Genomic DNA, 11,845 nt, shown 5'->3' with positions numbered 1-11,845 from the left:
CACAGCTCACTCCCCTGCGATGCTCTGCCCCCTTCCCCTCCCCATAAATGGGGGAAGGAGGACTGAACCCACATACAGGGCAGAATAGGAAGGGAGCCCTCCTTCTCCTGTCACCTTGCCCCTTCTCTCCCTTTTCCTTTCCTTTCACGGTCCTGCCCCTCTTCACTCCCTTTGATAGGTTCTGTCCTTCGAGATGATGAGGTATTTGAGACCAGAGATAAGCCTAGGGGTCTTGCTGACAGGCCTGTTTCCCTATGCCCTGTGTTTCCCTCCAAGTTTACTAGAGTCGGGGCGGACCTCAGGAAGCGGAAAGGGAGGGCTGGAAGGGCTGGGAGAGCAGGTAAAGGCCGCATCCCACTTCTGAGCACACCTCACCACCTGGGGGTGGCCCATGGGTCAGTCCCTCCCATGTCTCCACTTAGGCCCGAAGGCTTGATGCAGATATTGGGGTGAGACCAGAGGGGCAGAGAGCTTGCCCATCCTGCCCTGAACTGGAAAACCCTGTCCTGACACCACGCTTGCGGTGTTGGCTCCTAATCGTCTCCTTTGGGGGACAGCAAGCCTGCTCTTGCACAGGCCTTCCACCAGTCAGGGCTTCGGTTCCATCCTTCACAGAGTAAAGGACAAGTCCAGCCCCGGGGCAAGGGTCCTGTTCTCCCGCCACCTGGTTGCCCTAACCAAGCAGGCATGGAAGGTGTGAGAGAAGGCATCTTCCCATTGGAGTAGCTCCCCTGGATGGCCAACACCTCACACTTGGAGGGGAGCGTCAGGAGGCTCTGTCCTGACCCATCATCTCCTCTCACCAGGAGCCCTGCCTGGAGTTAGGACCTCCCTTCTCTGCTCAGGGAGTGCACACTGAGAAATGACGGCTCTCTGTTCAGCTCCCACCCCAGTTGACTTTGATTCGGCCCCTGGGCCCCTGGAGAGCTTGCCTCCCTGGTCCCTCTCCCTCCTCCTTTGTGTTCCATGGATAGTAAGACCAGGCCTGGGGAGAATTAAAGGCGGCAGCACTGGGCCCAGAATCAACGTGACTATGCCGTCTCACCCTGGCCCACCCTCCCCACCTGGCACCGCAGGCCCCGGGGGGACCGGCTTGCTCCCTCTGCTGCCCCGCAGCCACAGTTTTTTCCTAGTCTGAAACTCCTCTTCTCTTCTTACTCTTTTATCTCTTCCCCTCTCTTCTCAGGAGCTCTCACCCCCACTTCTCCTTGCCATCCTCCCCTCTGGCCAATCCCCCTTAATTCCCTTAGACATTTTGAGACCAACAAGGAACAGGAGAGTTGGCAGTGGGGGTACTTACTCCCTGAATGGAAACAACCCAAACCTTCCTCGGGCTAGAGGGACTTGAGTGGACTGCCCCCCACCTCCGCCCCCAAAGAAGAAAGGAGCCAGCAGGGTTGGGTCAGGCCTCTGCTCCTGCCCTTTGGCACAGGGAAGCTCTGTATAGAAACCTGCATGCAGAACGGGAAACAGGGCTCCAGCTTTAGAAAATAAAGTGTTTGTTTATTATGAAATTAGAGATGGAGGCCCCTCCCCTTCCTCCCTTTTTCCCCTTCCCCAGCTGCCTCCCCCTTTCCTTTCCTTTCCTTCCCCTCCCCTCCCCCTGGGGCCTGGGAAACACACAAGACAATGCCCAGAGCTGGGATGCCCAGGGCAGGCGAGCAGCTAGGCAGAGCTCCAGGGAGGCGGCCATGTGGGGGGCTGGAGCTCTGGCCCTGGGAGGTGGGCTGGCACCCTCTCTCTGCTGGAGGCCAGTGGAGCGAGGACGAGGCCATGAGTGATGGATGGAACCATGCGGGCAGGTCTGTAAAGACAGGAGACCAGGGGGGTTCTAGTCGGTGAGTGGAGGAGGAGGGCTTCAGGCAGTCCCAGTGCTCTCCCCACCCCACCCCCTACCCCCCCCCCCCCGGAAGTAGCGGCACTGACCTGGGGCCGAACATCCCCCGCAGGAGGGTGGGCAGCAGTGGCTGGAAGTTTCTCTTGCTTTTGGGATGGACAACAACAGAAAAAACTGAAAAGCCAGTCACAGGGACCCGGAGAGAATGCAGGCAGATGTGGACAGGAGACAGACACAGGGCGTGTGCGCAAGGGAGACGGAGAGAGGGTGTGTGAGAGATTTAGAACAGGGCAGACAAAAACAAGAGTCATGGAGGGAGTGGAGTCACAGTGAAGGAACAGAGAGATTCAGAGTCGAACCACACAATACAGACCCAGACAGGAGAATGTTACAGAAAGAGACAGAGATCCTTGGAGGGAGACATACAGACGACTCGGGAGGAGGGAGGTAAGAAGGACGTTGCCCTGGGGAAGCTGGGAAGAGGGACACAGGGACAAGGGGAGGCCTGGGGGCTCTCCCCTGGGGCTGCTGCCGCCCGCCTGGACCCCAGGGGGGGTGGGGGCTCACTCAGAGGGCCTGTGCGGGCTGCCCCCCCCCCCCCCCCCGCGGCGGGCAGGGCCGGGGACTGCTCTCAGGGGGCCGGGGGCTCCTTGGCCCCGTACAGCTCGGCCAGGGTGCGGAAGAGCGGCCCCCAGTCGTCCGGCGGCTCGGCGGGGCCCGGGGCGCCCCCCGCCTCGCTGCCGGAGCCCAGCGAGCTAAGGGAGCCGCAGGAGGAGCCGCGGCCCTCATAGCCGTACACCTGCACCGAGTCGTAGGGCGGCACGCTGGGGTCGTCGTCCGCCTCGCGGAGCCGCAGCGCCAGGAGCTGGGCCACGTCGGCGGGGCCGGGGGGCCGGGGCTGGCGGGGCGCCCGGGCCCGGGGCAGGACGTCGCGGCGCGCCGGCGGCGGCCCGGGGTTGGGCGGGGCCGCCCCGTCGGGGTTCTGCAGGGCGCTGATGTCGAAGGCCTCCGTGTCCTCTTCGCCGCCGCCCTCGTCGTCGTAGGTGATGATGTTCTCGCGGACGTCCTCCTCCTCCAGCACCATCAGCGCTTCGTGCTTCTGCCGCCGCAGGGCCGCGAAGAGCACCGCCAGCGCTGGGGGAGGGGCGCACAAGGCCGCTGAGCCCGCGGCGCCCCGGAGCCGGAGCCGCACGCGGCGCGGCTTGGGAGACAGAGGAGCCAGTGTGGCCGAGGCAAGGCAAGACCCGGGTTTGACCCCTGGCAGGCCTCGTCTGAGGCCTGACTTCACCCCGCACTCGCCGTGTGACTGTGGGAAGTTGCTTCGCTTCTCTGAACCTCTGACCCTTAGAGGGCTGGTGTGGAAAACCGGGAAAACGAATTTCCCTCTTAGGGCTGTTGAAAGGATGACACGAAATAGCACAAGTGATGCGCGGGGCACCACGCACCGTCCAGAGTCAGGCTTCAATAAACAGTTTTTTACGGCCTGCTGCTGTCACTGCGGACCGGTAATGCCAGGGCCGGAGGCCGGAGCTCTTCTCTTGGACACACAAGGGAGTGGGAAAATCCCCGCACGGCCGAGTCCTTTAAGCCCCGGGGTGGAGTTCCCTAGGTCCAGGGCCCTGGCCCCTCTCTCCAGTCCCTGCAGGCTCGGACCCCACATCTACATGCCAAGGTGGGCCGACTCACCAAGCAGGGTGCCCACACAGGTGACGATGGCAAGCAGGGCCCCAGTGCTGAGCCCAGCGGGTGAGAGCTGAGCCTCGGGCCGGCAGGAAGCCACGGAGCCATCGGGCCGGCAGCGACACACGCTGACTGTCACAGTGGCAGTGCTGCTCAGGGCTGGCTGCCCCCAGTCCCACAGTGCTATGGGAACCAGATAGGGGGCCTGGCGGGGCGGAGCAGGGCGAGAGGGCAGCAGCAGGCTGGCGGAGCCATCTGTGGGAGAGGGAAGGTGTCGGGCTCCCTCCTGAGACACCGTCCCTGTAGGGTGGGTGCAGCCCAGGGAGACAGCTTCCAACGGGGAAGGTTGGCAAAGAGCAAATGTGTGCACATCCTCATCTACCTTCTGTTGGGTGGAGGGTCCAGATGTGTGGGCAGGGGTGAGGCTGGACTAGGAGGTGGGACGGGAGGAGGAGAGCAGGGGGGGCCACCCACCTCGGTTGTCTCGGACAGTGAAGTTGGCATCGGGGCCCAGAGGACCTTGAAGGGAGACACGGCTACTGTTGCCCACCTCGTCTCTGTCCAGGGCCCGGATGACCTGAATTAGCTGGGAGGAAGAAGAGAGGCCTTGTATGGAGTGGGCAGCTGGCGGCCTTAAGGTCCTGAGCCCTCTGCCTCCTTGGCTCACCTGGCCGGGGGCTGCAGAATCACACACGAAGGTGTCGTAGGGCTCAGCCAGCTGGGGAGCGTTGTCATTCTCGTCCAGGATCTGGACGGCCACTTGCACACGGGAGGCCTGTGCGGAGCTGTCTGAAGCCAGAACATGAACACATACACCCCCCACGCACACACAACAGTTTACACACAACACACAGGGTGCGTGGGCACGGATGCCCCATGTAGTGCACAGAATACACATGCAACACGAGGTATATGCATGCAACGTGCAAGTAGCAAACGGTGATGTGAAACGAATGGGACACCGAGAGCATACAACAACATTCATGTGGTAGCCAAGTTGTGTGCAGTGTAGAACACACATTCCACAGGGGCGGAGCACCCATGATATACATACAGGATAACCCACATGCACGGCACATACACCATAAATGAAAGGTAGATAGAAGGTGCATACAGGTTGCACACAGACAGTAGTCATGAAACAAACACATTCATACCATATATTCAATGTACACTCAGCATTTAAAACAAATACAACATACATGAAATGGGTGTTGGATATACACAGTGTATTCAGTGTCACCCCCCCACCCAGGGTCGAGAGGATGCATTTTCATAGACAGCACCAGCGAGACAGAGACAGACAGACAGACAGACAGACACACACACACACACACACACACACACGCCCCATCAGCAGTTGGAAGGCTATGGAATAGCAGTGAGTAGCACTTAGAGTTGGCCTTGGGGAGCCGGGCCAGCCTGGGTGCCACAGCCAGACACAGGCCCCCTTCTTCATGCAACCCTTCATCAGGTGGCTCCCAGTCATTACCCTGACTTGCTCCTCATTGCCAATGCCATCCAAGAAAGAATGGAAAACAGGTATCCCTGCCCACCCTGGAGCTCACCTCTGCTGGCTGAGCCTCCCAGATTCTTTAGTCCTCTCCCAGGTGGGGAGGGAGCTGGCTGGCCCCGGGGAAGGGGCCGAGGTCCCAGCCTGGGCAAGAGAGGCTGAGTGGGCTCCCTGGCCAAGGGTTCAGGGCTCCATTCCTTCTCTGCAGTAAGGGCCCAGGGCCTGCTAGTTGATCTTGGGGTTTGCTGGAGAGCAGGATTTGGTGGGAGGGTGAGAAGGCAGGAAGGGAAAGACACACACACACACACACACACACACACACACGACACAGATGGCTGGCTACGTACACACAGGCGACTCCAAACACTATATACACACAGGGACATTCACGCGGACAGGCACACATGCAACATCATGTAACACACAGCTACAGGGACAGAAACATGAGCCCATACACATAAACTGCCACACGTGAGAGGCAACGTGGTGGAGGGGATAAGTGCTGCGACTCCGCAGCCTTACGGGGTCTCATGGCTCTGCCCCGTCACGTCGGCGTTGGACGTGAGCTTGGGGAGTTACTTCACTTCTCTTTGTCTGAGTTTCCTTATTGTCGAATGGGGAAATAATCATACCGCCCTCATAAAGTTGTGGGGGTGATTACATTAACTGACCCACATTTGGTACTTAGAACAGTACCTGGTACACAGCGTGTAGTAAGTTCTCTGCCCACGAGTGCTCACATACACGAACGGCATACCCGACAGCTGTACCCGCACCTACCCTTACACACACCTAATTATACGTTCGCGCATTCTACCTGCTCAGCCACACGCACGCACACACTACGTGTGTGTATTGTCACACACATGGAATTATACACACACGTAGGTACACACTCACATGTACACATACATAGGGCTCTTCGCTGCCACGTACAAACATCTGTGCACACAGCGACAGTTCCCATAGACAGGACACAGACAGCAAATGTAGGAGGCCCTGGGGCGTGAGCAGGAGTGATAGGGGAGGTTCACAGAGGGGACGGAGGTCTCCCCGCCTCCATGGGCCACGGCCGCCCACAGGCAGCCAAAGCATGCTGCTGGTGACTGGGGGCTAACAGGGGCAGGGCTGGCCCCTCTCCCCTACCTTGAGGGCTCTCCGCAGGGTGTCCCTGGGAGGGGCTGCTGGAGCCCCCCAGTCAGCCTCCAGAGGAGGGGCCCAGCCCTGCCCTGGTCCCTGGCTTCAGCCTGAAGTGGACAGTGGGCAGGGCAGAGTCTGCCAGGGTACAGATTGGGGCTTTCTAGGGCTTAGGAACCATTTGAGATTAGGTTTGTTTCCCAGTTGGGGAAAGTCAGGTATGGGAATGAATTTAAAGTCAGGGGAATGCGCAGGCAGATCCACTGTGCCCAGGCCAGCCCAGCCTCAGAGACCAGGAGGCCTGCCTGGTGGTGGTGACCCAGGTTGGGAAGCCAGTGCTGTACACTGGTGAGGCATGGTGGCAGTGCCCCCCCCCCCACTCAGGGACAGCTCCTCTGCCAGGTGGCTGCTTGCCTTCTCCCTCTCCTGGGGGCCTAGGGCTCCTCACCAAGCTCTGTGGCCAACACTGTGAGGTTGTGCCAGATGCGAGCCTCGCGGTCCAGGGGCACCACTGTGCGGATGGTGCCATCTTCGGGCTCGATGGAGAAGCAGCGCTCTGGATCCGAGTGGGGGAGGATGGAGTATCTGGGGAAGATGGAGCGGAGCTGGGGGCTGATCTAGGGGCAGGGCCAGAGCTTGCTGCTACCTCTCCCTCCCTTCTGTTCGCCTCGCTGGGCCCCTTGGTTCTTCTGGGCAGAGGGCCCGGGCTCGCTGGGCTGAGCCTGCCCCGGGTACCCAGAGCCATAATTCACATTAGGGTCCCCTTAAGAGACAAGTCGCTTGGGGAAGTTACCAACATTAAACAGCTGTCCTAAGACTCAGGGGGACTGGGTTTCATGGTGGGGGAGAGACAGAAACAGGTGGAAGTGGGGGTAAACAGCCTGTCTTTCTGAGTTCTGGGCTCTATTCTAGGGACCCAGGGACCCCAGCCTTGCTCTGCCTCAGACCAGCGGTGTGATCTTGGGTGAATCGTTTAACCTCTGTTTACTTAGCTACAAAATGGGAATGACACCAGCACCTCCCTCATTCCTGCGACGGGGCTGCTGAAAGGTGGAAAGAGTGGCTCTTCTCAAGGCAGACAAATCTGCATTCATGTCCCAGCTCTGCTGCTTCCTGACTATGTGACCTTGGACAAGGAACTTAACCTGTCGGGGCCTGGCCTCTAAAACAACTGGGGCTGATCGTGCCTACTTCACAGGGCTGTTGTGAGAACTGAATGTTACCGAGTGGGTAAAAATGTGCAGCGCTGAGGGAGTGACCGACAGTGGTAGCCCGCCATCCAGCAACACACTCATCACATGAGCCTGCATCTGCCTGCACCACCACTGGGAGGCGCCACTGCTATCTTCCCAGAGGGTTAGGGGGAGCTGGCAGGGGGCGGGGTGCTAGCCCGGTCCTCCAGGCCTTCCCTGGCCCTCAGCCCTGCAGAGAGGGAGACCTCCGCTAGGAGGTGAGTGGGATTTTCGGTGAAGGGGGTCCATCCTCAGTGGGACGAGCCTGCCACTGGGCTCCTTCCCTGAGGCCCTTCCCTTCCCCTGCCCACACCCCAGCTCACCTGATTGGGCTGGCTGGGGAATCCAGGTCTGCCGCTGAGACCTGGCCCACCAGCGTCCCGGGAGCTTTGTTCTCAGGCACTGCCAGGTGATAGGCAGCCTGGGTGAAGGCAGGTGGCTCTGGGGCATCCTGCACAGCCACGCGCACGGAGGCCACGTCCTTGAAGGGCCCTCGCCGCAGGTAGGCTGGGTCGATGAGGGTGTTGGTGGCCTCCACGCGGAAGGAATAGGAGCGTCGGGTCTCGAAGTCTAGGGGCTATGGGGAGAAGAGGTGGAGTGACTGAGGCACGTGGGAACCAGGGCAGGCCCAAGCTCCTGGAATGTGAGAGGTCCCCTCCCCACGCATCCAGTGCTCGGCCCACCTGAGACGAGAGGTAGGCACTGAGGGGCAGTGGCTGGGTGCAGGGTCAGGGTGAGGCAGATTACTTAGTCTGTGACCCTAGGTCTGCCCCCAGCTCCATCATAGACTGGCTACACGAAAAGTTCTGAGCCAATCTCTCCCCCTTGCTGGGCCCCAGTCCCTCATCTGAAAGAGGACAAGATGACCATGATCTCTAAGCTCCAACCCAGTGGTCCCGAGTCTGTTCTAGACCAGTTAGAAGTGAGCCTTGTGGGCCAAGAGGCAGGTACGAGTGAATGTGCAAGTGTTAGCAGACAGGAGGCTAACCTTGCGGACAGTGAGGAGCCCGTCTCGACCCTGGGAGTCTGTGCTGATGCTGAAGGCTTCGGACCCCTCTCCGTCCAGGATGCTGTACGCCATGAGGGCGTTGTCCCCCAGATCTGGGTCCTGGGCTCGCAGCCGGCCCACCAGGGTGCCCGGCCCAGCCGTCTCCACCACAGAGAACTGGTATAGGCCTTGAGGGGGGGCAGAGGGGAGACATCTTAGGTCCCTAGCCCTCCTCCCTCTCGCAGCACTCCCTTCTCCTGGGGTCTGGGTGGGGGAGGGCTGGAGAGGGAAGGCCTCTCCAGAGGCTGTAGGGGGTGGGGGCAGGCAAAGGATGGCTCGGGTGGCAGCACTGGCCCCTTACTCTGAGGGAACTTGGGGGGGTTGTCGTTGACATCGCTGAGGGTGACCGTCACCGTAGTGCTGCCCGACAGCCCCCCCATGTGGCCACCCATGTCCTTGGCCTGAATCACCACCAAGAACTCCTCCTGCGTCTCCCGGTCCATGTTGGGGATGGCAGTACGCACCACTCCTAGGGAGAGACACGGGTCAGGGGGCGCCTGTTCGCATGGCTGCCCCACCGGGCTCCAAGCGCTATCCTCACCCGTCTGGGGGTCCACAGAGAAGAAAGGCAGTCCGTCCAACACGGTGTACACCAGCTTGGCGCTATTTCCGTAGCTGGGGTCATCGGCATCGTGAGCAGTCACCTGGATCACTGACGTCCCTGTGGGGGATCCCGGCACCCCACTCAGCAGGGGTAGGGCCAGGTGGGAAAGAACAGCACATGAGGGGGACCCAGACACAAGAGCAATGCGGGCAGGAGAGGTGAGGGTGCTCCAGGAGACGGGATCTGGGATGGTCAGAGTTGGGGTACTCACCGACATTGGACATCTCGGGCACTGTGGCGTGGTAGGGCCCGAGGGGAAAGATAGGTGGGTTGTCATTAATGTCTTGCACCTTGATGATAAACTCTGACGGGGGCTCCAGAGGCCGGTTTGAGGCTCGGTCCACGGCTTGGGCAAGCAGCACGTACTGTGCCTTCTCCTCCCGGTCCAGGCTCTTGGTGACATGGATATTGCCTGTGGCCTCATCAATCACAAATACAGTGCCTGCCCCCTCCCCGGTCAGCAGGTACTTGGTGCGGCCCTCGCCCCTGTCCACATCCGAGTGCAGCTGTAGGGGTCAGGGAGAAATGACAGCAAGTTCCAAGCATAGGGACAGAAAGGTTAAAGAGTCTAAGTCCATGAGTGGGTGGAGTGTTGGGAGTCTTGAGGGACCAAGGTCAGTGAAGAAGTGATGAAGTTGCAGGGCAGGGCCTAAGGGCCTCGAGAGTCAAGGCAGACCTGGGAAGGGCTGATCCTTACCTTACCAATAAGGACGGGCTCTGGACCTGCATATTCCTCAATGACAAAGAACTGGTTCCACACCCAGCTCCTTCGGTTCCGCAGCAGCACTGGTCCTGGGCCCCCCCGGGACCCTGCCCAGGCCCGGGCGGGGGCTGCCAGGCGCCCCATGCAGCCCCAGCCACCCAGCCAGGCCAGCAGGAGCCTCACCAGGCCCCACATGTTTGGGCTCCAGCCAGGGCTCTGTTCACTGTCCCCGGGTACTGAGGCATGAGCTGGCTGGGGCAGAAGGGCAGATGCGTTGGGGCTACCCCATGGATCCACACCTGTAGGACAGGTAGCTGTTCAGGGTCAAGGAAACCCTTAACTCTCCCTGGCCCCCAACTAAAGTTAGATACTGAAGATCAGACCTCCAAGGAACCAGACACCCCACTGCCCAGAACCCAGACTGAGACAGAGCAGACAGTCTGATCCTTCCCTCCACCCAGGCTCTGCCTGTATTCACCTCCAGCCCTACAAGCTGATAAATCTCTGGCCAGTCAACTCTGAGTAGAGAAGCTGGGGAAGAAAACAGGAGGGGGGATTCGGGGAAGGTTCGGAACCCCAGATCTGGCCCCTCTTCTCCCAGGTTGGGTATGCAGCCAGGGGGCTGGAGGAGTTGGGGACTACCAGGGAAAGGGCTTAGAATCCAGGGGCTGGGACTCACGGAGGTGTGGTGTCAGGGTGTCTGGGGTCAGGCTGAGCCATGACAAGGCGTGCAGCCTAAGACCGGGTTGAGAGCCTGTGAAAGTCTCTCCTACACAGAGAACCCCACCTCTCCGGAACCTGCCCCCAGCCCACATTGCCAGCTGAAGTCCTTGAAGGGGGACTGGGCTCAGGAGGCAGAGTGGGGGCGGGGGGCCGGAGCCAAAAGAAGAGGATGTAGAGCTGGGGGCAGGGCCAGGAGGCTGGGAGAGGAAAGCAGAGACTACAGACTCAGTGTTAGTGACGGTGAGACCCAGACTCAGGCACTGTCCGGCACAGACTGAGAACAGAATGGCAGCAAGAGACACAAGGAGAGATCAAAGGAGGCAGCCTAGGTGTCTGACAGGCGGAGGAGTCATAGGTAACAGGCTTGGGAATGGTAAGAGGGGGGCAGAGGGGCTTGCTGGGAGTGGTGGGCAGGCGGGGGGCAGCCCTCAGCTGCGGGGGTCAGAGCAGGCCTCGGGGAACTTCAGTCTGAGAGAGGGGGCAGCCTGGAGGGGCTTCGGGAAGGGAGCTGGAGAGAGGACCCTTCCCCTTGCTGTCTCCTCCCTTTCCTCCTGCGGGGGGGGTACCCCCTCAGGTAGCTGTGGCTGCCACCCCTCCTCCCCCAGCGCAGACACACACCTGCCAGTCCTTTCCCTCGCGAGGGAAGAGGGAAGCCGGAGGGAAGCCGGGGACCGGAGCGGGAGGCGGGAAGAGGAGGAGAAGGAAAGGGCTGGAGGAGTGGGAAACCGGATAGCGGGAAGGGAAGAGGAGGTGAGAGGGAAGAGACGGGGGAAGGAAAGGAGAGCGGGAAAAGGCAAAGGGAAAGACAGGAAAGGAAAGGTCGGGAAAGGAAAAGGCAAAGACGAAGAGGAGGTGGAGAAAGGGCAAGAGGGAGAGGGAAGGGGCCGAGGAGGCAAACAGGCAGAGAGAAGGCAGGGTGAAGAGAAACCGAGGGAGAGGAAAATGGGGAAAGGAGGAAGAGAGGTGCGAGGGAAGAGGGGAAGAGGTAGAGCGCGGGAGAAGGGAGCCGGCAGTGGGCTCCTAGCCTCGGAGCGCACCGCTCTGAAGACACCCGCAGGCTGCGGGCCCCCTGCTGCCCCTCCGCGGGTTCCCGACCCCGGGCTCCGGGGCAGGCGCCCTTACCTGGCAGTGCCGAGGGGCCCAGGCCGGCGGGGAGCGTCCCCGCCCGCCCCCGTCGCCGGGTCCCGGGGGCGCAGCCCCGAGCCGATCGGAGCGGGCGCCGCGGCTCCGCTGCAGGTCTGAGCGGCCCCGGCGAGAACAAGGGAGCGAGACAGAGGGGGCGGGGGAAGGAGGCTCCGCCTGCGGAGGAGCGAGGCGGCTCCGCGGCGCGCGGGAGAGAGCCCAGCCTCCGACCCTCCCCGGCCAGCC

General features: G+C 61.0%; 1 protein-coding gene across 2 annotated transcripts; it reads right to left on the bottom strand.

Annotated features, from left to right (window-relative positions):
- Nucleotides 1–1,571: 1,571 nt before the first annotated feature.
- CDH24 (cadherin 24) lies at nt 1,572–11,725 on the bottom strand. Of its 2 annotated transcripts, none has more exons than XM_027568702.2 (13): nt 11,600–11,725; nt 9,749–10,053; nt 9,263–9,557; nt 8,989–9,108; nt 8,749–8,916; nt 8,388–8,575; nt 7,723–7,976; nt 6,616–6,752; nt 4,185–4,306; nt 3,992–4,103; nt 3,524–3,772; nt 1,927–3,229; nt 1,572–1,804 (listed from the first exon to the last, which is right to left on the bottom strand). In XM_027568702.2, exons 2-12 carry the CDS (start codon nt 9,947–9,949, stop codon nt 2,469–2,471), a joined length of 2,607 nt encoding a protein of 868 aa, XP_027424503.1. In that variant the 5' UTR covers nt 9,950–10,053; nt 11,600–11,725; the 3' UTR covers nt 1,572–1,804; nt 1,927–2,468. The 2 variants fall into 2 exon arrangements, with proteins under 2 accessions (XP_027424503.1, XP_027424504.1); XM_027568703.2 differs by having other exon boundaries at nt 1,927–2,971.
- Between the last annotated feature and the right edge of the window lie 120 nt (nt 11,726–11,845).

This window comes from Zalophus californianus, chromosome 6, assembly GCF_009762305.2.
Source record: "Zalophus californianus isolate mZalCal1 chromosome 6, mZalCal1.pri.v2, whole genome shotgun sequence".
Classification (NCBI taxonomy): Eukaryota; Metazoa; Chordata; class Mammalia; order Carnivora; family Otariidae; genus Zalophus; species Zalophus californianus.
This window is presented reverse-complemented; position numbering and strand designations above follow the sequence as displayed.

Coding starts and splice junctions, on each gene's coding strand:
- CDH24 (XM_027568702.2), bottom strand. CDS start 9,949: ATGTGGGGCCTGGTGAGGCTCCTGCTGGCCTGGCTGGGTGGCTGGGGC. Junction 8,917..8,988: donor CTCTGTGGACCCCCAGACGG/GTGAGGATAGCG, acceptor GTCTCTCCCTAG/GAGTGGTGCGTACTGCCATC. Junction 7,977..8,387: donor GGCTCCTCACTGTCCGCAAG/GTTAGCCTCCTG, acceptor TTCTCCCCATAG/CCCCTAGACTTCGAGACCCG.